We start from the raw sequence: 25,167 nt of genomic DNA, 5'->3' as shown, positions 1-25,167 counted from the left end.
GGGGAGTGACGGGCAGGTTCAGCCAATGGCGTCGCGAAGAAGGTGGGGCAGCGCCTCGAGGATGCCCTGAGGAGCCTGTCTTTCCTGAATATTCATGAGGAAGGCGGGCCAACGCCGTTTCAATCCGCGACCGGCGCCATGAAGTGAGAGGGGGACCCTGGGTTCGCGGCTCGCGAGCGGGCGTGGGGGTCCGGAAGATGCGGGGGCGTGGGGGTCCGGAAGATGCGGGGACGCGTGGTCAGGCCTCGGGTCCCGGCGGAGCGAAGGGAGGCTGCCGCGCTGGGGTGGGGATAGCTGCGGGGAGGGCCAGCGAGGGAATGCCGAAGGGACCTGGAGGCTGCTAGAGAACTGGGGGGATGTGCGGGAGGGACCAGCCGGCCGGTGCTCGGCGGCAACCGCTCTCGGCCCGGCGGCAGGGGAGTGTGGGGGCTGGAGAAGGACTGAGGGGACGGGGGACTGATCGGCAGCCCCCGCCGCCAGGCTCAACGTGGACGGGCTGCTGGTCTACTTCCCCTACGACTACATCTACCCGGAGCAGTTCTCGTACATGCTGGAGCTCAAACGCACGCTGGATGCCAAGGTGGGTGGGCCGGGCCCGCCGCTGCCCACCTGAGAGGTGGGGCCGACACACGCGCGTTTAAGACTGAGATCGCAGCGGTCCCCAACCTTTTTGGCACCAAAGACCAGTTTTGGAGAAGACAGTTTGCGGACGGAGGGATTCAAACTCATTTTTGTGCAGTTTATTTCTATTATTATTACATCGGGTCTATCAGACATTCGATCATCAGGCATTAGATCCTGGAGGTTGGGGACCCCTGGTCTAGAGTTTAGAAATCTGAGGTCCCTGTGATAGCCAGCGCTGCCAGACTTGGTATCTCAAGTAATAGTAATTAAAAATAGCATCAGCTGACCTTTATCAAAGGCTGAACTGCTCCGTGGTTGGCTTAAGCATATAGAGAGACTCAGGAATTGGCTACCCACAGCATTGTGTCCTTGGGTAAATCACTTAATCTCCCCTCTGCAGTCTTCACCTTGGTAAATAGCCATAGTAATAGTACCTACCTCGGGTGGGCTGCCATCTATGGGGTTGCACAGAGTCGGACACGACTGAAGCGACTTAGCAGTAGCAGCAGCTTAATATGGGGCTTCCCAGGTGGCTCAAATGATAAAGAATCTACCTGCAATGCAAGAGGCCTGGCTTCCATCCCTGGGTGGGGAAGATCCCCTGGAGAAGAGAAAGGCAACCCACTCCAGTATTCTTGCCTGGAGAATTCCACGGACAGAGGAGCCAGGCAGGTTACAGTCCATGGGGCTGCAAAGAATTGGACAGGACTGAGCAACACTTTCACTACTTTCACTTTGATATTAATGAGGGCTGCAGGGGTTCATTCACTAAGGAAGGCAGAAATTCTCAACTGGGGACCATTTTGACCCCCAGAGGACATTCAGCAAAGTGTGGAGACGTTCCCAGTTGTCAGAACTAGTGGAGTAGGGGTGCAACTGGCCTCTAGTACGTAGAGGCCACATTGGCTGCCGCAGTGGGGGACAGACCCCACAGTCAAGTGTTACCGGCCTCCAAACGTCAAGAGAGTCGAGGTTGAGATACTCTGATGTAAGACACTTAGTAACAGTGCCAGGCACAGAGTTAAGTGCTGTGGGGGTGCTTGATAAATTAAAAGAGAGGGCTCGCGATGTATCAGATAGAACTTCCCTGGTAGTGCAGACGGTAAAGAATCTGCCTGCAATGCAGGAGATTCCTGGGTTGGGAAGATCCCCTGGAGAAGGGCATGGCAACCCACTCCAGTATTCTTGCCTGGAGAACCCCATGGACAGAGGACCCTTGTGGGCTATAGTCCTACAGTCATGGGCTCGCAAAGAGACATGACTGAAGGGACTTAGCATACATACATATCAGATATTGTACTAAATATTTAGCCCTCAGTTTGTCCCTAATCCTCATAGTCATGCGATGAAGAAGAGCTTATTAGACCCCCAACCCCTAATTTTTTTTTTTTTTGCTACTCTGCATGGCTTGCATGATCATAGTTCCCTGACCAGGGTTTGAACCTGGGCCCTCGGTAGTGAAAGCTTGGAGTCTTCACCACTGTAGGCCAAGTTTTAGAGATAGAGAGTCCTCAGAGAGGTTGAGAGGTCTTGCCTAAGACCGCTCAACCAAAGTGGCAAAAGTGGGGTTCAAATCCACTGCCCCTGAGGCCTAGATTTCTAACTGCTATGTTGTTATTCCAAGATGGTTTCATTCTGGGGGGAGGGTCCCAGAGTTTGTGTCCCTGGAGTTTTGAGCGCCTGTGTCATGTCCCTCCTGCCCACCACAAACAGGGTCATGGAGTCCTGGAGATGCCCTCAGGCACTGGGAAGACAGTGTCCCTGTTGGCCCTGATCATGGCGTACCAGCGAGTAAGTGACTCCCTGGGCCCAAGGAGGGGGCAGGAGGAGGAGGCTGGACGGGGGCCGAGGCTGAGCCCATGGTTGTCGGCAGGCGTATCCCCTGGAGGTGACTAAACTCATCTACTGCTCGAGGACTGTGCCTGAGATTGAGAAGGTGAGCCCTGGGCTATCCCAAGCCCCTCCCCCCCCTCACTCTTCCCTAACCCATCTGTCCCCCTGGTGGTTACCGTCATAGCTTTGAGCCTGTGGGAAGCTGGGGAAGGGGCTAGAACCTGCCTGGACAGGGGCTTGGACTTTCATTGAGGCCAGTTCCCCCCCCCATCATCTGTAATAGGTGATTGAAGAACTTCGAAAGTTACTCAGCTTCTATGAGAAACAGGAGGGCGAGAAGCTGACATTTTTGGGGCTGGCTCTGAGCTCCCGGAAGAACCTGTGTATTCATCCCGAGGTGAGTGCTCATTCCTCCCCTCTCCCTAAGTGTCAGGGTTGAGGAAACTCTTCCATCCTACCGGGAGTTCTAGATCCCCACCCAGACCAGACCTCTCAGGGAGATGTGCAGGGGCCGCGCACAAAGTTCTCTTCTCACTCATCACGTGCCAACTCATCATTCATGGCTCAGGCACACCTCCTCTGGGGAGCCTTCCCACTTCCCCCAGCCTGGGAGAGGTGAAAAGGTAGCTCCTGGAGTCTGGCAGGCCTGGTTTCCTGATACTGAAACGTACTAGCCATATACTCTTGCACAGGTGATTTCTGCTGTCTGGGCCTCAGTCTGCCTGTCTGTAAAATGGGGATAATTACCTGCTTCATACTGTTGTTGATAAGATTGGGCAAGGAGGTGGGGGCTGGGCAAAATGGGTGAAGCAGTCAAAAAGGACAGACTTCTAGTTATAAAATGTGTAAGTCATGTAACGTAGAGTTGACACTTCGGATCTGTGGAATCGGGAACCGCAAATCAGGAGGGCCGACTGTGCTTGGTCCCTTTATTTATGTGTTTGCTTGGCTGTGCTGGGTTTTAGTTGTAGCATGTGAGGTCTAATTCTCTGACCAGGAATCGAACCCAGGCCCCCTGCATTGGGAGCTGGGAGTCTTAGCCACTGGACCACCAGAGAAGTCCCTTGAGATGCTTGCTTTTAAGTAAGAATTTGACTTAGGACTTTAAATTAAGAGCCATAAATGAAGAGGCACCGTGTAGTAAATCGCTGCATCGGTGTGTCCAGAACATGTGCAAAGGGTGGTTCTGTCCCCCTTAGGATAGTAAGAAGTCGAGAATTAATAAGCTGGAGTAGGTTTTCTGGAAACATGGTAAGGGCATAAGCAGTGTTATACTGTATTTCAGGGCAGTGTCTTGGTTGTCTCCAGAGCTGTATAGTGACCTGGATAAGGCTGGAGGTTGCGCCAGGTATTTCCATCTCGGTTTTCCCTCCACGTGCCTGCTGCCTCGGAAGGACTTACCAGCATAGGTGTAGTCTTCATCTGGACTGAAATGAGTTTTTCAAAGTAGATTTGCCATTAGTTCTCTGCTTCAGTCCTAGCGAAAGTTTTCAGAGTTTTAAAATACTTTTCTATGGGAGCATCTATGACACGTCTAACCTTGTGTGCCTCATGTGACATACTGGTACCTATTTTTATTTATTGTCTTTTGGCTGCACCCCACGGCATGTGGGATCTTTGTTCCTCGACCAGGGATCGAACCTGCACCCCCTGTACTGGCAGCGCAGAATCTTCACCACTGGATCACCACGGAAGTCTCTGTATTGCTTCTTAAAAGTAATAATAATAAAATGTAAAGAAAGAGAGAGAAGCAGCACAGTCTTTGCAGCTGATGAAATGGGAGAGGGAGGGGCCCACAGCCTGAGAGCCCTCACTTTGGGGAGAGGACGGTTTCGTTGCGAGGAAGGGCAGCCCTGGGCTGTGACGGTGCCACCAACAGGGCCTTGGAGGGTTTGGAGCAGGGCAGGCTAAGGAAGGTCTCAAACTGCGATCAGAACCTCCTCTGCTTCTCAGACCTTGCCAAGGTTTCTGGCTGTTGTAGCATTTTAAAAGATAAAGCATAATCTACATGCTGAAGGTTCTTCAAGCCTTAATGTTAAAAAAAAAACAAACTGAGGTATAATTGACATTGCACAAGGCTTAATGTTTTGTTCCTTTTATTTAGTTTTGGCCGTGTTGGGCTTTCACTGCTGCGCGCAGACTTTCTGTAGATGCAGCAAGCAGGGCTGCTCTCACTGCGGTGTGTGCTTCTCGTCGCGGTGGCTTCTCTCGTGGCGGAGCGCAGGCGCTGGGCTCGTGGGCTCAGCAGTGGTGGGACACGGTCTTAGTTGCCCCGCCGCATGTGGGTTCTTCCCGGACCAGGGATAGAACCCGTGTCCCCTGCATTGGCAGGCGGATTCTTATCCACTAGAGCACCAGGGAAGTCCTAGGATTTAACATTTTAAAAAGAATAAGAGCCCAACAGTTGGGCCACTCTTGCATCCTTGCAGTAAGTTTGCAGGTGTCTTAACTGTTTAATCATGAAGCAGGTTCGGGACAAGTTTTCCACAAACGCCCGAGTCCCACCCTGGTCATCTCGCAGGATGACCTCCCAGCCCGCCAGCCGTCAGGTGTTGAGCCCCGGGTTCCAGGCGTGCTCGGGCTTCTTGGCCTGTCCCGGTGCTCAGATGCTCCCTGGCCCGCAGGTGACGCCCCTGCGCTTTGGAAAGGACGTGGACGGGAAATGCCACAGCCTCACGGCATCGTACGTGCGGGCACAGTACCAGCGGGACTCCAGCCTGCCCCACTGCCGCTTCTACGAGGTACCTGCGGGGCAGCGGGGCGCAAGGGAGGGCGAGTTGCAATAGTCAAGCCCCCTGACCCCCAGCTACCCTCTCACCTCAGGAATTTGATGTCCACGGGCGCCAGGTGCCCCTCCCCACGGGCATCTACAACCTGGATGACCTGAAGGCTGTGGGACGGCGCCAGGGCTGGTGCCCGTACTTCCTGGCCCGATACTCAGTGAGGAGGCACTGGGGCCGCGGGCGGGTGGGAGGGTTACAGGCTGCCCACCACCTGTCTCTCTGCCTGCCTAGATCTCCCTGTTGGTCTGCCTGCATCTGTTCGTCAGTCTGTCTCTACCTGTTCACTTCTGTTTGTTCCTTGCCTCTGCCTGCATGTCTGTGTCTGTCTGTCCACCTGTCTGTGTCCCTCCTTTTGCCTCATCTCTGCCGGCCTGGGAGGGAGAGATGTGACCTGGTGGAGTCCACCAGGCGGCAGGGCCCTGGGGGTGGGCCCTGGCAGGTAGGCTGGGGTGACCCTGCCCCCTCGGCCCCCAGATCCTGCACGCCAACGTGGTGGTCTACAGCTACCACTACCTGCTGGACCCCAAGATTGCTGACCTGGTGTCCAAGGAGCTGGCCCGCAAGGCCGTGGTCGTCTTTGATGAGGCCCACAACATCGGTGAGCAGAGAGCGGGGCGGGGAGGCGAGGTGGCCCCTCCACTGCTGCTGCGTCTGCTTGCCTGAGCCCGGCCCTCTCTCTGGCCCCCAGACAACGTCTGCATCGACTCCATGAGCGTCAACCTCACCCGCCGCACCCTGGATCGGTGCCAGGCCAACCTGGAGACCCTGCAGAAGACAGTGCTCAGGTGGGGGTCCCCCAGCTCATAGACCCTGGCGCCTGACCTGCCTCCCAACCTGCCCCCCAAGTGGCCCAGCTCTTCCCACACCCCGACTCCCCGCAGAATCAAGGAGACGGACGAGCAGCGACTGCGAGAGGAGTACCGCCGCCTGGTGGAGGGGCTGCGGGAGGCCAGCGCTGCCCGGGAGACCGATGCCCACCTGGCCAACCCCGTGCTGCCTGACGAAGTGCTAAAGGGTGAGCCGTGCCCCCGCCTCGCCCCCCCTTCCCCCCTCCTCGCCCCACCCCGCGCCCCCGCTGGCACCTGGCTGAGCCCATCTCCCTGCAGAGGCGGTGCCCGGCTCCATCCGCACGGCCGAGCACTTCCTGGGCTTCCTGCGCCGCCTGTTGGAGTACGTCAAGTGGCGCCTGCGGGTGCAGCATGTGGTCCAGGAGAGCCCGCCCGCCTTCCTCAGTGGCCTGGCCCAGCGCGTCTGCATCCAGCGCAAGCCCCTCAGGTGCGGCCCCACCCCACCCCACCCCCCGCCCCGGGCTGGGCGTGGGAGGGCTCCCGGCGGGGGTGGGGGGTGGGCGCCCTGGGTCACCGGTGTCAGTAGCCATGATCAGAGAACTGACCTCGGAAAGTGTGATGGAAGACTGTGCAGGGGTGGGGGGCGGGGAGAGACCCCAGGGCCCTGGTCAGTGCTCAGGGGTGTTCTCACTCCAGGCCATGGAGGGAGCGGCCCTGGAGAGGGTCTCCTGATGAGGGCCAGCGGGGTGGAAGCTGGGAGAAAATTCTGTGGGCCCCCCACTCCCTGTTTCCTCCCACCAGGGCCTCTCATTGCCCCCCCAGCCCTTGGGCAGGAGCCAGCCCCTCGGTGCAGTCTGGAGGCAGAGCCAGTGATGAAGGGACTCAGCAGTGGGGGTGGAGCTTTCTCTGCTTTTCCTTTGCTGCTGTGCATCAGTCTTTGGTCTTCTCTGAACCTCAGTTTCCTCCTCTGTGCAGGGGGTAGAGGGTCAGCCCCTTTACCCCCAGGTTCCTGTGGTGGTTTAATGACAAAGCAGCAACCCCAGGAACCCACCCGGTCTAGAGCACTGACGATGAGCCAAGCGCTTTGCAGCCCATGTCCGGGGAACTCAACACAGCGTCCCCGCCTCGTGCTGCCAGTGAGGACGCTGTGTCCCGAGGAGGGGAAGCGACACGGCGCTGTGTGTGGTTGTGACCGGAAGCCCGGCCAGTGGGGCTCTGAGGCTCCTGGCTGCTTTGAGAGACTTGTGAGGACAGAGGGGATCTGAGTCACAGAGTCCATGTTCAGAGGGCCTGCTCTGTGCTGGGGACACAGCAGTGCCGGAGACGGCCCTGGCCCTGCCCTCCTGGGCTCACAGTCCAGTTGGGGAGACAGACCCGTCCCAGACAGGGACAGTCCAGGGCTTGGGGTCAGGGGCGAGTCCTGGGGGCTACAGGAACACAGAGGGGCCGTCTGATCGAGCCTGGGGGATAGAAAGGCAGACGGGAAGAAAGGACATACAGGAGACAGGTTTTGTTCATTTTATTTCTTATTTTTCTTGGGCACACCGCCCAGCATGTGAGATCTAGTTCCCTGACCAAGGCTTGAACCTGGGCCCCCTGCACTGGGTGTTTTAACCACTGGCCCGCCAGGAAAGTCCCAGGAGGCAGGTTTTAAACTTGACCGTCTGCCTGGCGCCGAAGCTGGGTGCTCCCGCTCCACGCACAGCCTGTCCCTGCCTGGAGCTGGGTGGCCTTGCGTGTGTGCCGTCGATAGAGCCTGTGTCAGGCTCGATGAGGCTGTGTGAGGCCGTCGTCTGGGAGCGTGTGGAACTCTAACGCTGTGTCACGAAGGACTGTGGCTGAGACCTTGTGGAGATCTGGGCGGGAGTGCGCGACCGTGTGGCCATGCAGGGCTCACGTGCTGACCGTGGGATGCTGGGGGTGGTCGTGGGTCGCCCCTTTTGATTGAGAACTTGTGTATGAGAGCGTTACCTCATGTGACAGGACTGTGTGACTCTGGAGTGTTAGTCGTTCAGTCATGTCTGACTCTGTGCAACCCCCTGGACTGTAGCCCACCAGGCTCCTCTGTCCATGGGATTCTCCAGGCGAGAATACTGGAGTGGATTGCCATGCCCTTCTCCAGGGGATCTTCCCGACCTAGGAATCGAGCTTGGGTTTCCTGCCTTGCAGGCAGATTCCTTACTGTCTAAGAATTTGGGCGGTGACTCTGGGCTGTGAGATTATTGCTGTGTGCCCTCCTGTGGCTGCCCACCGCCCCCCCTCCCCCCACCGTGGTGGGCAGTGGTACAAGGTAGGGACACAGAGTGACCCAGACCCTGACCTCCTGGAACTGCCAGGCAGCTGGGGAGACGGCGCATGAGCACGTGCTCTGACGGTGACAAGGGGGCTTTCCAGCCTGCAGCCACCGCCTCCCTCACCTGCCCGCCCCCCACCCCACCAGGTTCTGCGCTGAGCGCCTCCGCTCCCTCCTGCACACCTTGGAGATCTCGGACCTCACTGACTTCTCCCCACTCACCCTCCTCGCTAACTTCGCCACGCTCGTCAGCACCTATGCCAAGGGTGAGCTCGCCTCTTCCTGCCTCTGCCAGCCCCCAGCAGCTGGAATTGGGATCCAGCAGGGCCTAGAGGGTCGCTGCTGGGACTTGGACAGGCTGGGCTCTGGAGTTTGAACTTGATTTATTTGTTTTAAAATTTATTAGCCATGCCAGGTCTTAGTTGTGACATGCAGGATCTTTAGTTGCGGCATGTGGGATCTAGTTCCCTCACCAGGGATTGAACCTGGGTCCCCGGTGTTGGGAGTACGGAGTTTTAGCCACTGGACCACCAGGGAAGTGCTCTGGGCCTTATTTTGAGGGCAGTGGGGAGCCACGAACAGCCCTTGAGTGAGCGAGCCTTGTGCTCAGGTGGGTATTTTCAAAGGCTCCCTCTGGCTGCAGATGGAGGTGGGTGGGCGTGGGCAGTGGCGTGAGACGAGGAGGGAGAGATTCTGTGGGTGCGCTCACCCGAGGGGTGGGTGAGGGGGTGGTCATTCTGCTTCCAGCAGCACTGGGGAGCCATGGTGGGTGCTGAACAGGGAGAGGCAGGGTCAGATTGCACTTTAGAGGATTCTCCTGGCAGAGGCTGGGCCAGGGCGGGAGGGGTGCTGGAGAGAGTTGTGGGAGGTGAAGAGGCCGGGACTTGGTGCCTGGTCTGTGGGGCCTTGGGGAGAGGACACTCAGATTTCCAGCCTGCTGGGAGGGTACAGGGGAGCGTCCCGCCCCCTGCTCATCAGCTTTAAGCTGCCAAGGGCTCAGTCTCATCCCCGGGGATTACTCCTCTATCCAGCAAACTAGGTCAGCCTGTCTGATGGCCCGGCCTTGGCAGGAAGATAGCCCGTCCCCACCCTGGGGCCGATGGGCAGCAAGTGTCACTGGAATCTTCTTTCTGCCTCTGTCCCTCTGTCCATCCCATCCTCTCTCTCGGTCTGTCTGTCCTCTCTTCCCCACTTCTCCATCTACCAACACCTCACATTCTTGTACCTGAATGTACAAGAACATTCAGAACAGCTTTCCCCATCTTCCCAACTGTCTTCCCCGTCACCCCTCTGTTCTTGGCTCAGGAGAGACGTCTCCTCCTCCAGGAAGCTCCTCTGGCTCTGAGGCTGGGCCAGGCCCTCTCCTTTAGGCTCCCCTGTCCCAGCCTTCCTACTCAGAGTGGTCACTCTGGGGACAGCTCTGTGTCCCCATCCTTGGACTGTGAGTCCTGAGAGGGTGAGGCCAGGGCTGTCTCGATCACTGCTGTGTTCCTAATGCAGGGCTCGGCACAGAGGACATGATGGTATTTTTTAAAAAATCTTTGCTAAGTGAAATTGATTACATGGATGCGTTTATTCATTTATTTGCTCAATAAATGGGCCTGGCCCAGCCCTGGGGAAATGGCAGGAACCATGAAAGACCTCATTCCTGACCTCCCAGAACTCAAATTCTAGCAGGGAAGACAGGTAGCAAAGATGTAAATGGGGGTAAGGAAGATAATTCCAGAAAGTGATAGTTTTCACAAGAAATGAAAAGGTCACTGTGTTGGAGCACGCACACAGTGTCTGCGGTGACCGGGGCGGCTTTCCTGAGGAGCTGACATTTGAGCTGGGTTCTGAATGACCAGGAGCCAGCCCCCTCAGGAAGCTTTCCATAGTGGGGCAAGTGCAAAGGCCCTGGGATGGAATGACTCTGGTGGGATTGTTCTTTTGTGTGTGTGGCCCTGGTGGTTTTGAAAGTCAAGCAGGAAGCCCGTGAGCACAGAGGGAAGGAGGTCGGGATGGCAGGATCCCCCCGACAGTTCTGGACCCTGGGAGGGACATGGGGAGCCCTGGGGGCTTCTGAGCAGGGAGAGATGTGACCTGACTTGAGTGCAAGGATCCTCTGGCCTCTGTGAAGGGAGTGGGGATGAGGAGCGACTGCGGTGGGACAGGCAGGGGGTGATGGCGGCCGGTCTGGGCAGGGCAGGGGAAGCGGTCAGAGGGCAGCTGGACTTTGGAGCAGAGCTGACTGGCCTCCTGACCGCTTAGACAGAAAGCTGGTGGGAGAAGGCTGGAGGCTTTGGCTGGAGGGGCGTGGTGGGCCCCCGTGGGCCTCAGAGGGTGAGGGATGAGCCTTTGGTGCCCGGCTCAGGATCCTCTGTGAACATTCACACAGGTGTTGGCCCAAGGGAGGGGCGGGCAGGTTGGAGTGTATATTGGACTCAGGGGCCTGGGTTGTAGCTTTGGGCTTCTGATGGCTGGTGCCATTCACTGAGGAACGTGAGGGGAAGGGGACGAGTGGAGGGAGAAGGGGGGGCGTGGCCGAGTGGGCGGGGTCATGACTGGCCCTCAAGGAGTCCCGCCCACCCCCTGTAGGTTTCACTATCATCATCGAGCCCTTCGATGACAGGACCCCGACCATTGCCAACCCCATCCTGCACTTCAGGTGAGATCCCACCCCAGGGGGGATATCAGCGGACCACAGGGGCCTGGCCCCCACAGCCTGGCCCTAACCACCCTGGTCTGCTCCCCACAGCTGCATGGACGCCTCACTGGCCATTAAACCTGTGTTTGAGCGCTTCCAGTCCGTCATCATCACATCCGGGGTGAGGACCCTCCCTTCTGGGCTCCAGCCCTCCTCGGGGGGCTCCTGATTCCTGCCCAGTCCTGCTGAGATCCCTCTGCTGTCCCCGCTGTAGACACTGTCCCCACTGGACATCTACCCCAAGATCCTGGACTTCCACCCTGTCACCATGGCAACCTTCAGCATGACGTTGGCCCGGGTCTGCCTCTGCCCCATGGTGCGTGGGGGAAGTGGCCGGGAGGGTGGTGGGAGCGAGGGCCGCCCTTCCTCTCCACTGCTCATGCAGCTGAGGGCACGGATTCTGGGTTCTGACGGGCCTGGGCTTGAGTTTGACTCCCCGAGTCTCAGTTTTTTCATCTGTGAAATGGGAACACCCCCCCTCTGGTCTCCCAGGGTGGCTGAGGGGATTCAATGAGACAGTGAGTGTGACAGGCTTTCGTGGCCCAGGGCCTGCTACTTGGTTAATGGGGTTTTACCTGGCCTGTCGTCTGGCAGTGACCTTGCTGAGTGACCCTGCCACTCGGCCTCGGTCCTCTTCTCTGTAAAATGAACCTCATAACATGGGCCTTCAGTCCTGGGCGTTTCTGAAGTTGCTGGGCAGATGTGTTTTAGAGTTGAGAATTTTCCAGACTTTAAACACTCCCAAGGGGTCTCAGCAAATCCCTCTAGTGAAAATCATATTTGAGCAAACATTCTGATGAATCAGACCAAGGGAGATCCGTCAGCACACTGAACAGGCTCTGTGCGGGGCAACTCTTGCTACCAAATGAGTTTGTGCCAGACTTGAGCACCCGGAGTTCCTGAGTGTTTTGGCTTTCGGAGCTGCCCTTAAGGGCTTGTGGCTGGTAAGGACCCTCCGCCACACGGTGCTTCTGTGATTTTGCCGGTGGCGTGAGGGGCAGCTTCCTGGAACCACCTGGCTGGAGGCTGGGGCAGACTAGGGGGTCCTTGCTGGGGAGACGCACGGACAGACCTGGGGTCAGTTCCATCTCTCTTGTCTATCTGCCGGGTGACCTTGGGCGGGCAACTCGCCCTCTGTGAGCCTGAGGTGACTCGTCTGCACCCCGCAGATAAGAGGGTAGCTGAGGGTTCACTCGGTGACACTGTGTCTATAAAAAGCACACAGCAGCGCTAGCCCACAGCCCGTGGGCACACACTGGGGTGGCTGCTGCCCGTGTGCTCATCACGACCTCACGTTCTCTCCAGATCATCGGCCGTGGCAATGACCAGGTGGCCATCAGCTCCAAGTTTGAGACCCGGGAAGATATTGGTATGGTTCCCACAGGGGGTGGTTTGTGTGGGTCCCAAGAGGGGAGGTGGGTCGGTCAGCATGAGCCGGGTCATGGATGCAGTAACAAATCAAAGTGGCTTCACACAGGTTACTTCTTGCCTAAGCTACGTGCCGTTGTGGGTTGGTGGGGCCCTGCCATGAATCTCTCCCTTCTGGGAACCTCTGCCATCGGACACATCACTGCGCTGGCGAGATGGGACGGGAGGGGTCCTGGTGGGTTGTGTACTGGCTCGTAAAGCTCCTCACCTGGAAGTGACATGGCCCTTTCTTCACTGGCCGTGGCAGGTCACATGGCCACACCTAACTTTGGTGGGTCAAGGGGCAGTCCTCCCATGAGTCTGGAAGGAGAATTGGGATGCGTGTCAACAGCTGGCAGTGGGGTTTCTAGGAACCCCAGGTTTCAGACAAGAAAGCTCTGATGGGGAGTGAGGAGGAGAACCCAGGCCAGGAGACGGTCTGACCTCTGATCCCTCATAGCGGTGATCCGGAACTATGGAAATCTCCTGCTGGAGATGTCCGCCGTGGTCCCTGACGGTATCGTGGCCTTCTTCACCAGCTACCAATACATGGAGAGCACCGTGGCCTCCTGGTACGAGCAGGTACGCCCGCCTCCGGCCCCACGCTCGGACCCTCTGAGCTCTTGGCTTGTTCCTGTTGGCTTCTTTCCTCTTGTTTTAAATGGTGATGTGTATTGTAAGTGACAAGACAGTGTATAAAACACAGAGAACAGTTTAAAGAACTATGTTCACTGTGCCCCCAAATCCAGGTTAAGAACTAGGACATCAGCGGCCTCACTGTGCCCCTTCCTCAGAGGTGTGCCCCTCAGGAGGGCTGACCACACCCCACCTGAGGGGTTCCTGCTTCCCTCTGTGCTCTTTTGGGGGGGGGGGGGTTACCCCCAGCTGTTCCTCCAGCTCGTACGGTGTGGAGACCCTGGGTAGCAGGTGTGACTGTAGTGGGGTGCTGTGCTGTTAGAGGAAGGTTCCGGAGAATTAAGGCTGAACAGAGACTGGGGCGAAGAGCCTGGAGGAGTCCCTTCTGGGGAGTGTGTGGGCGAGGTCATGGGGCATTCTGGAGATGGGGCTCACCACAGCTGGGCACTGGGCCCCTGATAGGATATGTTTCTGTACCATGAGCCCCGCTCTCGGGTAAGTTAGAGCAAGCGCTTCTTTGGGGTGAGACAAGTGAACGCGGCTAATGTGAGCACCAGGGAGTGTGTGGGAACGTCATGCACGAGGACGAGACGTCGTCCTCAGGCTCTTTCCGCACAGTGTCAGCCTCTTGCGCCCCACGTCCTCAGTGTCTTTTGTGTCCTAGTTAAGAAACCTCTGTCTACCCTAGGGTCACAAAGATGGTCTCCTGTGTTTCCGTCTAGAAGTTTTGTAGTCTTAAGTTTCACGTCTAAGCTCTGTGAGGTACCGCAGGTTCATGTTTGTGTAGGATGTAAGTCGAGGTTCGTTTTTTTCCCATTTGGAAATCTGTTGCTCCAGACCCATTTACTGAAGAGCTCCCCCCAGCACACTGAGTGGCACAGTGACAGGTCTCTGTGTTCTCTCTCTGGTCTGTCTCGCATCTGTCCTTGATCAGAACCATGAGTCTATTTCAGTGTCAAATGTGAACGCTCAAGGCAGCCTCTGATTGGCTCTGCCTGGCCTACATCAGCCTCCCCACCAATCACAAGCTGGGGGTGGAGCATCCTGATTGGTCACCCGGGCCACGTGCCTGCCCACTTGTCCAAAAGATGGGGATTGGTTCCCTCCTGGGATCACGGGGTTTTCCAAAGAAGTGAGGCTGAACCCTGCCACCACCCTCCCCCGGTCCCCAGGGGACAGGGGTGGCCTGTCGCAGGGTAGGTGGTGGCAGAGCTGAGTTTAAGCAGGACACCCCCGTCCTTGAACCCACCGTCCACCGCCCACATCCCTACCTCCCCGTGTCCTCCCCGAAGGGCATCCTGGAGAACATCCAGAGGAACAAGCTGCTCTTCATCGAGACCCAGGATGGGGCTGAGACCAGCGTCGCCCTGGAGAAGTACCAGGAGGTGGATACTGGGGACAAGGGGAGTCCGGGCAGAGAGGGGCCAGAGGCGGCACAGCTCCCTGGTGACGCGTCTGTGTCCTGGCCTTGCCTCCCCAGGCCTGCGAAAACGGCCGCGGGGCCATCCTGCTCTCGGTGGCCCGAGGCAAGGTGTCTGAGGGAATCGACTTTGGTGAGTGTACTCGGCCCTCCCTGCCCCTGTGTGGCCATTTCTGTTACCCTAGGGGACCTCACCCACCGCCCACCATCTTGCACACACAGGGGCCTCCCCTTCCCTCCATCCCTGGGCGCCCAGCAGGGCCCTTGGGGACCCCCTCCGACGGCAAGAGCTCCTGGGCCCCGTGCAGTCAGCCCTCTCTCGCCTCCCCTCGCCCTGCAGTGCACCACTACGGGCGGGCCGTCATCATGTTCGGGGTGCCCTACGTGTACACCCAGAGCCGCATTCTCAAGGTGAGCCTCGTTGGGGGCGGGCGGGTGGGCGGACAGACGTGAAGGCCTCCCCTGGGGCTAGTGCAAGGAAGGGCCCTGGCCCCCATCTCTGCACCCACAGGCACGGTTGGAATACCTTCGGGACCAGTTCCAGATTCGTGAGAATGACTTTCTCACCTTTGATGCCATGCGCCACGCTGCCCAGTGTGTGGGTCGGGCCATCAGGGGCAAGACGGACTATGGCCTGATGGTCTTTGCCGACAAGGTGGGGCAGGTTCAGGGCCCCCGCCAGCCAGAGGGGGAGGGCCAGGCTGCGGGTGCCTGGGCTCCCCCACCAGGGTCCTGACACCCCCACCACCACCACCAGCGGTTTGCTCGGGCTGACAAGCGGGGGAAGCTACCCCGCTGGATCCAGGAGCACCTCACGGACGCCAACCTCAACCTGACCGTCGACGAGGGCGTCCAGGTCGCCAAGTACTTCCTGAGGCAGATGGCACAGCCCTTCCACCGGGTGAGCCCTCTTCCGGGAAGACCCCTGGGCTTTCTCCCTGAGCCCCTGCCCCAGCCAGGGAGGTTTGTGTGCGTGCCACCCCCTGCCTGGCAGCTGGGGGAGAGCTGAGGGCTCCTGATGCCACTGTGTCCCCGGCAGTGCCCCGAGCTCCTCGTAGGGGCTATGGAAGGCCAGCCCTCTCTGGCTCAGACCTGGTGCTCTTCCACCTCCCTCCCTGGGCCCGTCTTCCGTTCACAGGGATGGGATGCTCCGAGTTAACCGGGCATTTCAAATTCAAGCATCCTGTCCTGGGCCCCCGGGTGGCGCCTCCTGTCACTACCGAGCCCTGTAGGGGGATGGGGGCCAGCTGACACCCCCTCTCCTCACTCCCAGGAGGACCAGCTGGGCCTGTCCCTGCTCAGCCTGGAGCAGCTGGAGTCAGAGGAGACGCTGCGGAGGATCGAGCAGATTGCCCAGCAGCTGTAGCACCAGGCGGGGCCGTGACGCCTGAGTCTTAGCCGGCCTCAGTCCCGGTGCTCAGAGGGGCCTCCGGGAGGGCCCTGGAGGTCCCCATAGGACACCTCAGGCAGACCTTCTAGCTGCCAGATCTACAGCCTTTAATCTCACGAGCGGAGCTCAGGGAGGCCCAAGCCAAGGGGAGCCATCAGGGAGAGGAGAGGACTCCCTCCCCTCGCCCACCCCTCCTGCTCCTCCTGAGAAGCTGCAGCCACGTGGTCCTGTTGCCTCTAGCGGGGGCCCAGGTCATGGGTGCTGGCGCTGAGGGTCCGCGAGGCCTCGCTCAGGTGCTGCCTGGGGAACTGGGGACAGGCATGGGGCGGGTGAGGGCGGGAAACAGGGCTGCCCCAGCCCAGCGGGGCTACGCCACCGGCCTGCTTGTCTGCCCATCTTCCTGTCCCTACCCCACTCCAACCCCTCCATCCCCCTGCATCTACCCAAATAAAACCCATCGTGCTCATGTCTGGGGGTCCATTCCAATGCCAGCCTGACCATCCCCCTGGCCTCTGGGCCTGTCCCACCCGATCGAGGGGTCCCCTCACCTGGTTCTCGGGCGCCCTCGAGCCATCCGTGTTCAGCATGCTGAGCGACATGGCCCTCTTCATCCTGCCCAGAACGGGGCGCGGCAGTGAGTCTGGCTCCCACCCTGGGAGACTCGGGCACCGGGCCTGACTGTCGCAGGGGAGGCGGGAGCCACGCACGGTCCTCAAGCAGGATGGGGAGAGGGGCGGACTCACCCGGCCGCCCCCGCCGCTCCTTCGCCTCGGAGCCGGGAGACCAGTTTCTCGCTTCCGCGCCGGATGGACTCCCGGAGCTTAGAGAAGGAGCTGCTCCGACGAAGGGTCTGGGGAGGGCGCCAGGGACACCGGTCAGCCTCCCCTGCCCCCGGGCCCCCTTCCCCCGGGAGCCCGCACAAAGCCCTCCTCACCTGTTGCTGTGCGTCACTGGTGGTGCCTGTGTTGGGGGCTCCTGGGGACAGATGGGGACATTGTGGAGGGGGGGCTGAGCAGCCCCCGGGGCAGGGGAGGGGCCAGGGGCTCACCAAGCGGGGCGGGCAGGGCCTCCCTGTGGAGGATCTCTTTGTACAGCTCTTCCGCCTGCTGGTACTTGTTCTGCTTCAGGTAGGCTGAGGCCTGCGGGGAGGGCATGGCCTGGGTGATCCTGGCTCATCTAGGCGCCGCACCCGGCACCTCCTTCCTGGCCCCCCCAGGAAGCAGCCCAGCCTCACCCCGCACTCCAGGCCCCCGGCCGACCACAGAGTGGGCTTGGAGCCTGAGCCCACTGCTTCCCACAGGGCAGGTGACCTGCTGGCTCTGAGCAGGGGCCTGCTCCCCAGTCCATCTTGAGCTGGTGACAGCCCTCTCTGTGCCTCAGTTTCCTCATCTGCACAATGGGGCAGTGGGAGCACCTCCCTCACAGGGCCCTTGAGGAAACAGTCCAGGGAAAGTCCTGAGAAGGGGGCCTGGCTCAACAAACGCTCTCTGCTCCCGGCCAGTGTCTCCGGCCGTCTTTCTGCCCGGAGCTGTTCTCTGGCCCCCACCAACCTGCCAGTTTCCCGACCCTTCCACGTCCTCTGAGCTGGGGAGCCTCAATGTTGTGGAAGCCCAGCCCCATGGGGCACCCTCAAGGGCTGGGCAGAGATGGGGCCCCTGTTCTCTGCAGGGCAAGGCCCCGTCAAACGATGGGTGCCCGCCCAGTGCTGGGGCCCCAGGACTGAGATCGCTGCACCCCCAGGTGCCCTCACCAGGTTGTTCTTGGTCTTGGCCACGTTGGGGTCGTGGGGTCCGCCCAGGGCCTCGTAAATGCTCAGGGCCCGGGCGTAGTGCCGCTCCACCTCCTCGAACTTGCCCTGGTTCTGGCAGAGCAGGGCCAGGTTGTTGAGCTGCTTGGCCACATCCGGGTGGTCAGTGCCCAGGACCTAGGGGTCATGGGGTCACAAGTCATCTGGGGTTGGCGGGCCACGTGTTGCCAGCAGCCGTCATGACGAGGCTCATGAGTTGGTAGCTGGAGTCAAGGGTGGTGAGTCAGGGGACTGGGAACTCTAGGTTCAAATTGTTTCTAGGTTCACAACATCACATGGGAAGGGCACAAAAGGTCCAGGGTCACAAGAACAAATCAGGGTCAAGCAAAAGCCACAGAGTCAGAGGGGAAGGGCCGTGTGGGACGGGGAGTACCTTCTCCCGGATCTCCAGGGCACGCTGGCACAGGGGCTCCGCCTCCCGGTAACGCCCGCGCTTCCCGTAGAGGACGGCCAGGTTGTTGAGGGTGGCGGCCACCTGGAGGGTGGGGAGGGGGTCAGGGGAGGGGCGCCCAGCCCACAGCCCTCCGCCCTCCCTCCCGGGCCCCGACTCACCGCAGGGTGCTCGGGGCCCAGCGTCTGCTCCCGGATCTGCAGGGCGTCATGGAGCAGGTCTGTGGCCTCTTTGTACTTGTTCTGGTCTCTGTGGAGCAGCCCCGGGGGGAGGTGGTTAGGCCAGGGCCGGGGCCCTGGGCTGGACTGACGCCGGCAGGCCAGGTCCTGGCTGAACTGAGCATGGGTGTCCCCACCCCTCCCAGATCTAGCACAGGGTCCCTGCATGCCCAGGTGGCTGCCAAGCCTCTGCTGCCCCAGGCCTCCACCCCACTCTGTTGGGGGTCTCTTGCCCATGCCGACTCCTCTCTGCCTGGGTCTCCCTCGTCTCCCCAGATCTCCGTCCCCTTCCGCCCCACCCCTGCAGGTACCCTGTGCTGTAGAGCAGGACACCAGGGCCCCCCACTTCTGCCCAACAACGTCCCCCCTCTGCCCTACAGCGGCGGCGGCCCCCACCGGTACACCAGCGCCAGGATGTTGAGCATGGTGGCCACGTCGGGGTGGCAGTGGCCCGAGCTCCGCTCCAGGTCTTCCAGGGCCTGGCGGCACAGCGGCACGGCCACCTCGTAGCGGCCCTGGCTCGCGTACTGGATCACCAGGTTGTGCAGGGTCCGGAGGCGGGCTGGGATCTCGTAGCCACCCTGCTGGGCCGCCGCGGCCCCCGCTGCCTCGGGACCTGGGGGTGTGTGCGGGGCACCGAGTCACTGCAGGCCTCCTGTCCCCCCAGCCCACACACCAGGGGACACGCCCCCGCCAAAGCCCCTGCTGCCTCGCTGGCCCCTGGGACTGCAGGCCCCCGCACTGACTCCCGAGATGGGAATCCCAGGCATCTCACTGGCCCGTAGGAGGGGGCCTGGCCTGTGGGATGGGACGCACGGGAGCCGCCTGGTTCCTGGAGCTGTGGTCACCATGACAGGCCTGGTTTCCAGCTTTTCCAGCCTCACCTGCCCCGTTACCGCCCCCCCACCCCACCTCCCCGCCACACACACATAGCCACCTGCTTCACCCTCCTGACACCCGGCCCTGGCCTGCCCCATCCTCCCCAGAGACCTCGGGGTCCAGCGACTCAGATGCCCCCTCCTCAGCCTTGGCCTCCGGTCCTCCATGGCTGAGCCTGTCCCTACCTCTCCGCTCCTCCTCCTCACTGGGGAACAGGGAGCCCAGGCTGTCCCGGCGAGGGGGGGACTCGGGCTGCTGCAGAGGAGGAAAGTGGGGTGTCACGGGGCTTGGGAGTCTGATTCCGAGACGGGGGTCCTGAACCCCAGGGCTTGAGGGAGGTGGTGGGCAGGGGTCTCCTGAGGGCTTGGGAGCATCCTGGGGCTTTGTGGGGCATCTGGGCGTGGGGCGGGCTTCTAAGTAAGTTCCAGTGGGTCTGAGATTTGTGGCGGGTTCTTCAGAGGTTCCAGGGAACCTTTGAAGGTGGGGGCTCTGCAGAGGGTCAGGGGGTCCTTTGGGGGGCCCCCGTCTCGCCGGCCGGGCCGCACCTGGCTCTCCGCGGGCGGGTCGTACTGCCGAAGCTGCCCCAGGAACTCCAGGTGGCTCTTCTCCTCCTCCAGCTGGGCCACGGCCTCCTCGCTGGCCCGCAGCCGCCGCTGCGTCTCCTCCAGCTCCTCCCGCAGCCACGCGTTCTCCTGGGCCAGCCGCCGGGCCTGCGCTCGCAGCCGCTGCTTCTCCGCCTCCAGCGCGCCCACGTGTGCCGACAGCGCCAGCAGCACCTGCCAGGGGTGGGGGGGCGGCAAGTCAGAGGCCTGGCCCCCACCCTGCCAGACGGCCCTGACCCAGCCCAGGGCCTCAGATCCAGCCAGAGCACCCCCTTCTCCCCAGGGTGCCCAGGTTACAGGCAGCCCTCCGATGTGGCTCCAGGGATGCTCGGCGAGTCCCGGGGCCACACCTCGATCCTGCTGGGGGGACCCCTCCCTCCCATTTCACCCAGACACACAGATGACACACAGGGACACATCATATCCCACCCAGGCAACCCCCAAGTCTGCCCAGGACCCACCCTTCTATGGAAGGACCCCACCTGGTTCAGGAGTCTCTGCCACCACAGAAGGAACGCCCCCAACAACTGCAGGCTAGGGATCCCATCTCAGGACTAGAGGCTCCCTGTCCCGGGCCAGGTGCCCCTAGGCCCCCCTTTGCCCAGACCACTCCCCAGCACGCCTGGCCCCTCACCCCTGGGCAACCCCCCAGGCCTGAGCCATGCCCCCTGACAGTGCGCCCCTCATACCTACCTGGGCCTCGCCCAGCCCCAGCTCGATGGCCTCCAGCGAGTGGCTCACCACCTGCTGCTTCTCTTCCAGCAGCTCCAGGCCAGCCGCCGGGCCCTGGGCCGCCAGGGCCTCCGCTAGGTGCCCGGCCAGGCCCCGGTGCTCTGCCCGCAGGGCCTCCAGCCCCTTCACCACCTGCCGCGTCTGCCGCACCAGCTCCTCGGGGCTTGGGCGCTCCGGGCCGAGCCCCAAGCCTCCTGGGGCCGCCACCTGCACGGACATGGCTGCTCCTGGGGGTGACCGGGACCAGGGTAGGGGGTTGGTGGTCACGGCCGGGGCCGGGCAAGCCCACCCCTCAGCCTCCGCATCGCTGGGCCACAGGTCCCCTCCCAGCCATCGCCCCATCCGCCCATCCCGGCCAGCCCTCTGCCTCCATGCTTTGCTCACTGCAGCCAGCAACCTGTCCCACACCCATCCTGGCGAGCCCGCAGCTGGAAACTTTCTGGTCTCCTTTGCCTGTCCTCAGTCCCGGGGCCTGGCCCCGAGGACAACTCCCAAACCTTCCCGTGTGGAACTAACCCAGGCGGCCAAGCAGCCATCCCACGGCCGCCCACCTGCCCTCAGCTCACCTGGTCAGCCCTCCTGACCCCAAGGACCCCGGATCCCCTGGCCCGGCCGGTCCGGCTGTGTGACCCGGACCGGAGGTGCCCTCCCCTGCTGGGCGTGTGGGGCGGAACGTGTGGAGGCGGCAGCCTCCGTGAGCTCACTCTCGGGGTGTTTTTGTTGGGAACCAGTCAGACCACTGGGGGTGGGGTGGGGCGGAGGAGAGGGCCACCGGGCTGGGGTGCAGGAAGCCGAGGAGGCCTGGGGACTGGGGAGGTCAGGGAGGGTCCCCACGTGTGGCGACTCCTGGGGACCCGAGGAGCTGACAGACCAGAGGAAACCAGCTCCACCCTCCACTGCAGACAGGCCCGGCCAGCCCAAAGCGTGCGGGGACACACATGTGGAAGGCATGGCCCAGGGGTGTCACACGGGCTGTGTGACAGCTGAGCGTCTGAGTCCCAGATGCTAATGGGTGGGGGGGGAGGGTCTCACATATGGGACCCTCCCATGGGGTTGTATGGGGGTGACAAGGTCAACGACTCTGGGGACGATGTCTCTGGGACACACACACACTCCCCTCTTAGAAACAGACCTCAGCACACACACACCCTCCTGTCTTAAAACCATGCTATACACATTCTCCCCTTGAATATATGACACACGCTCTTCGTTATTTCAAATATAACACAAGACACACTCTCAGAAATATGCCTCTACACACACTCCATCTCAGAAATACAACAGTACACATTCTCCTTTCAGAAATACAACACACACACAGTTTCTTTTAAAAATACAACTCAACACACCCACTCACATCCACGTTTTCTTTTCAAAATACAACCTAGTACAACACACTAACTCAGGCACACACACACACACACACACATATATTCTTCTTCCAGAAACAGCATATGTAGGGACTTCCCTGGTGGCTAAGACTCCGTTCTCCCAATGCGGGGGGCCCAGGTTCAATCCCTGGTCAGGGAACTAGATCTCGCGTGCTGCAACTAATGAACCCAGGTGCTGCAATGGAGACCCAGCACAGCCACACAAATAAAGAAGCATTAAAAAAAAAAAAAAGGAAAATAAACAACACACATACACTCCCCTCTGAAAAACACAAGCCAACACACAGGTACATTTTCCTTTCAGAAATAAAAGCCATGGGCTTCCCTGGAGGCTCAGTGGTAAATAATTCGTCTGAGAAGGCAGGAGACACAGATTCAATTCCTGGTCCGGGAAGATCCCATATGCCGCAGAGCAAAAAGCCGTGTACCACGACTACTGAGCGTGCACTTTAGAGCCGGGGAGCTGAGACTATGGAACCCAAGCGCCTAGAGCCTGTACTCTGCAACAGGAGAACCCACCTCGACGAGAAGCCCACGCAGCAGGGAAGATCCAGCACAGCCCCAAAACAAACAAAACGATAAAAGAGAGAAATATAACGCCAGACAGAAAGCAAACGTATGGTTACCAAAGGGGGCAGAGGGAGGGGAGGGATAAATTAGGGGTTTGGGGTTAACATATACATATGTAAAATCAATAACCAACAAGAATCTACTGTATAGCACAGGGAACTATACTCAATATATTATAATAACTTACAGTGGAAAACAATGTGAAAAATAAAGATAAAATACAACCAAATCACTGCTATACACCTGAAACTAACACAATGCTGTGAATCAATAAAAATTTAAAAAATAAAAGCCAACACACAAATAAAACATCTCCTCCCTCACCCCTCTTCACTTGCGAAAAGGTAACCAAATCCCAAGTCACTCCCATGCGGACTGTCTCCTTGAACGTTTGCGCCCCTGACACATGCCCTCTCCCACACCCCCGCATCCTGCCAGCAGCCAGCCCTCCATCCCACGCCTCCCTCCCTTGCTGGCTCCCAGGACTCGCAGTGGACCTGTCATCATTCCTCCCCGCTTCCTCCACCGCCCCTGCCCAGCCACACACACTAGAGTTTCATACGCGAATGTGCAAATGACCCAATGCTGGCTCTTACACCTTCACAAGCGGGTGCCTACGGCACAGACGGCGGTGGAGACACACGGAGTTCCATGTTCTCGTGCACAGACTCGCAGGCTGACTTCACTCCAGCCGTGGCATCCCCGAAAGCAGCCCAGTGCTTTTCGCACCTGCACACATGCTCACAATCACATCCACTCAGACACAGAGCAAGGACAGGTGTGTAACCCCAGGGGTTTTACACACTGCAGGCTCCCCACCCCGAATCTCCCTCTTTCCCCATGTATGTGTGTTCACACACACGTCGATCTCCATGTACGCTGTACATGTGTGTGCGTATATCACATCAGAGTTATTAACAGCTTCACACCTTACACTCAAGTCCTATAAACGATCAAACTCACAACCACGCCAGTTCATTAAGTCATCTTGACAACCACGACCCTTATTCACGTATACAACCTCCTACAACATCAAGCACAACCTCCAACAGCTGAGTCGACTGTTCTAGACATGGCCTCAGAGTACCGCTCACAGCGACACGCACACCTCGACCACAGCCATGCATCACTCGGACTGTGTCCTTGACATGCCTCCCACACTCACACGTCCCCCACACTCACACGTCCTCCAAACGGCACACTTCCCTTCACCTGCTCAGCCCCGTGTGCACAAGCACACAGCTGACCACGATAATCACAGTCACACTCCACACATCCATCCCGTACCCCACAGAACACACTTCCCTGCCACTCCCCCCCAGTCTTACCATCAGAGAGACAACCACGGCCATGCAATTTTCTTCGTCACATACCTAATCCTATAAACGGTTCAACTCTCTGCCAAACACACACACACACACACACACACAGCATTACAGACTCACCATCAGAGGTCGCCCACATTTTCACACCACTGAAAGTTTCACATCATTCACACGGTCCTTTGGTGCCCTGGCAGGGCTAAACGGACAGGCCATCTCCTGTACCAACCTGTACTCACATCTGTATGCACCGTTTGACACCATCACACACACCTGAGCTTTTTACACCATCTCTCGTGCACACTCACGCCCAATATCCACGCACATATACACTTGCAGCGAGAGTATATGGCCCGCTCCCCAAACCACACAACTTACCCCTGGCCGGCCGGCTGAGCCCCGCGCACCCCGGTTTCACAGCCCGCCAGCTTGCCAGCCGGCCGGGCCGTCACAAGGGCCCCCTCCCTCTCCCAGGCCCCGCCCCGTCCTCGCGCCTGTTTACCTGCGCCCCGAGAGAGGGGGCGCGGCCCCAGCGGGGCCTCCAGACCCGGGAGAGCCCTAGGGCGGGACAGGGGGGGTCCAGGGACCCCAAGGCCTGTCCCCGTCTCCAGGCCAGCGGTCCCAGGGGTGTGCCAGGCCCAGCCCACACTCTCTGCCCCCGCCTCCATCCTCTCGGCTCCCGGGACTCCCACCCCGCACTCCCGGCGCCCACCTGACCGCGAACGGCTCCAAGTCCCGCTTCTCCGCGCTGCGCACGCACGCCCGCCGCCCGGTGCTGCGCCCGGAGTCTCCGGCCACGGGCGGCTCCTCCGGGGGGCGGGTCGGCCTGGAGCCCCGCCCCGCAGGTGAGACCGGCCCCGCCCACCGCTCCTGGAAAGTTAAGCCCAGCCGCCCCAGCGCTGCGGGAATAGCAGAGCCGTGTGCGCGCATTTAGCCGGTAGTCTCTGCGGCACGTCGAATCCGAGATGATTGCAGGCGCTCAGGAAATGCGAGTCTCCGCGAAACTAGAATCTTGGAAACTCGGAATCTTAGAAACTTTGCATCCCAGACGGATGGCCTTCTTGCAAAGCCAGCCTCCGGCCCTTCGCCTCGGCTGTGCGCCCGCTTTGGAAATCTCTCCAAACAGATCTCGACGTTTGTCCTTTTTCAAAGGCCGTTTCCTCCGAGAGGCCTTCCTTGCCGCTTCTAAAATACACCGAAAGACAACCTCATTTATCTGCTTGATTTCGTTAATAAAATTTTTCAGGACTTAAAATTATGTAACATTATAATTACTATGTTATGTTACATCGTGCTGCGATTCATGGGGTCGCAAAGAGTCGGACACGACTGAGCAACTGATCTGATCTGATGTTACATCACGTTATTGGCTAGGCTAAAAATCTGGCTCTGAGT

General features: G+C 59.7%; 2 protein-coding genes across 7 annotated transcripts; one reads left to right on the top strand and one right to left on the bottom strand.

The window, feature by feature from the left end:
• On the top strand, positions 1–16,326 carry ERCC2 (ERCC excision repair 2, TFIIH core complex helicase subunit). Of its 3 annotated transcripts, XM_044930744.2 has the most exons (23): positions 1–143; positions 481–580; positions 2,338–2,415; positions 2,498–2,560; positions 2,741–2,854; positions 5,082–5,198; positions 5,281–5,397; positions 5,715–5,838; positions 5,929–6,025; positions 6,122–6,255; positions 6,347–6,515; positions 8,469–8,587; positions 10,899–10,968; positions 11,059–11,128; positions 11,222–11,323; positions 12,313–12,376; positions 12,875–12,996; positions 14,343–14,435; positions 14,531–14,603; positions 14,811–14,881; positions 14,982–15,125; positions 15,228–15,371; positions 15,744–16,326. In XM_044930744.2, exons 1-23 carry the CDS (start codon positions 139–141, stop codon positions 15,834–15,836), a joined length of 2,283 nt encoding a protein of 760 aa, XP_044786679.1. In that variant the 5' UTR covers positions 1–138; the 3' UTR covers positions 15,837–16,326. The 3 variants fall into 3 exon arrangements, 2 of the variants coding, with proteins under 2 accessions (XP_044786679.1, XP_044786680.1); XR_006545843.2 differs by lacking the exons at positions 1–143; positions 15,744–16,326 and having other exon boundaries at positions 14,693–14,881; positions 15,228–15,370; XM_044930745.2 differs by lacking the exons at positions 1–143; positions 12,875–12,996; positions 14,343–14,435; ... (3 more) ...; positions 15,228–15,371; positions 15,744–16,326 and adding an exon at positions 12,485–12,809.
• Positions 15,953–25,167, bottom strand: KLC3 (kinesin light chain 3). 4 transcript variants are annotated; one of them, XM_025269323.3, is made up of 13 exons: positions 24,485–25,167; positions 20,451–20,716; positions 19,701–19,931; positions 19,341–19,410; positions 18,673–18,892; positions 18,220–18,307; positions 18,041–18,142; positions 17,611–17,784; positions 16,909–16,999; positions 16,795–16,835; positions 16,604–16,710; positions 16,409–16,472; positions 15,953–16,168 (listed from the first exon to the last, which is right to left on the bottom strand). In XM_025269323.3, the coding sequence occupies exons 2-13, from the start codon at positions 20,706–20,708 to the stop codon at positions 16,097–16,099; spliced, it is 1,518 nt and encodes a 505-aa protein (XP_025125108.1). In that variant the 5' UTR covers positions 20,709–20,716; positions 24,485–25,167; the 3' UTR covers positions 15,953–16,096. The 4 variants fall into 4 exon arrangements, with proteins under 4 accessions (XP_025125108.1, XP_044786681.1, XP_044786682.1 ...); XM_044930746.2 differs by lacking the exon at positions 24,485–25,167 and adding an exon at positions 24,275–24,420; XM_044930747.2 differs by lacking the exon at positions 24,485–25,167 and adding an exon at positions 24,151–24,172.

This window comes from Bubalus bubalis, chromosome 18 (genome assembly GCF_019923935.1).
Source record: "Bubalus bubalis isolate 160015118507 breed Murrah chromosome 18, NDDB_SH_1, whole genome shotgun sequence".
NCBI lineage: Eukaryota > Metazoa > Chordata > Mammalia > Artiodactyla > Bovidae > Bubalus > Bubalus bubalis.
Note: the sequence above shows the minus strand (reverse complement) of the source record. Positions and strands in the feature narration are given on the sequence as shown.

Bases quoted from the DNA above. Each gene is read 5' to 3' on its own strand.
- ERCC2 (XM_044930744.2), top strand. The intron at 5,398-5,714 runs GTGAGGAGGCAC...CTCGGCCCCCAG, and splicing joins ACTTCCTGGCCCGATACTCA to ATCCTGCACGCCAACGTGGT. The intron at 11,129-11,221 runs GTGAGGACCCTC...TCCCCGCTGTAG, and splicing joins CCGTCATCATCACATCCGGG to ACACTGTCCCCACTGGACAT.
- KLC3 (XM_025269323.3), bottom strand. From the start codon at position 20,708: ATGTCCGTGCAGGTGGCGGCCCCAGGAGGCTTGGGGCTCGGCCCGGAG. The intron at 18,893-19,340 runs GTAGGGACAGGC...ACACACCCCCAG, and splicing joins TGAGGAGGAGGAGCGGAGAG to GTCCCGAGGCAGCGGGGGCC. The intron at 18,143-18,219 runs GTGAGTCGGGGC...CCCACCCTCCAG, and splicing joins TGGGCCCCGAGCACCCTGCG to GTGGCCGCCACCCTCAACAA.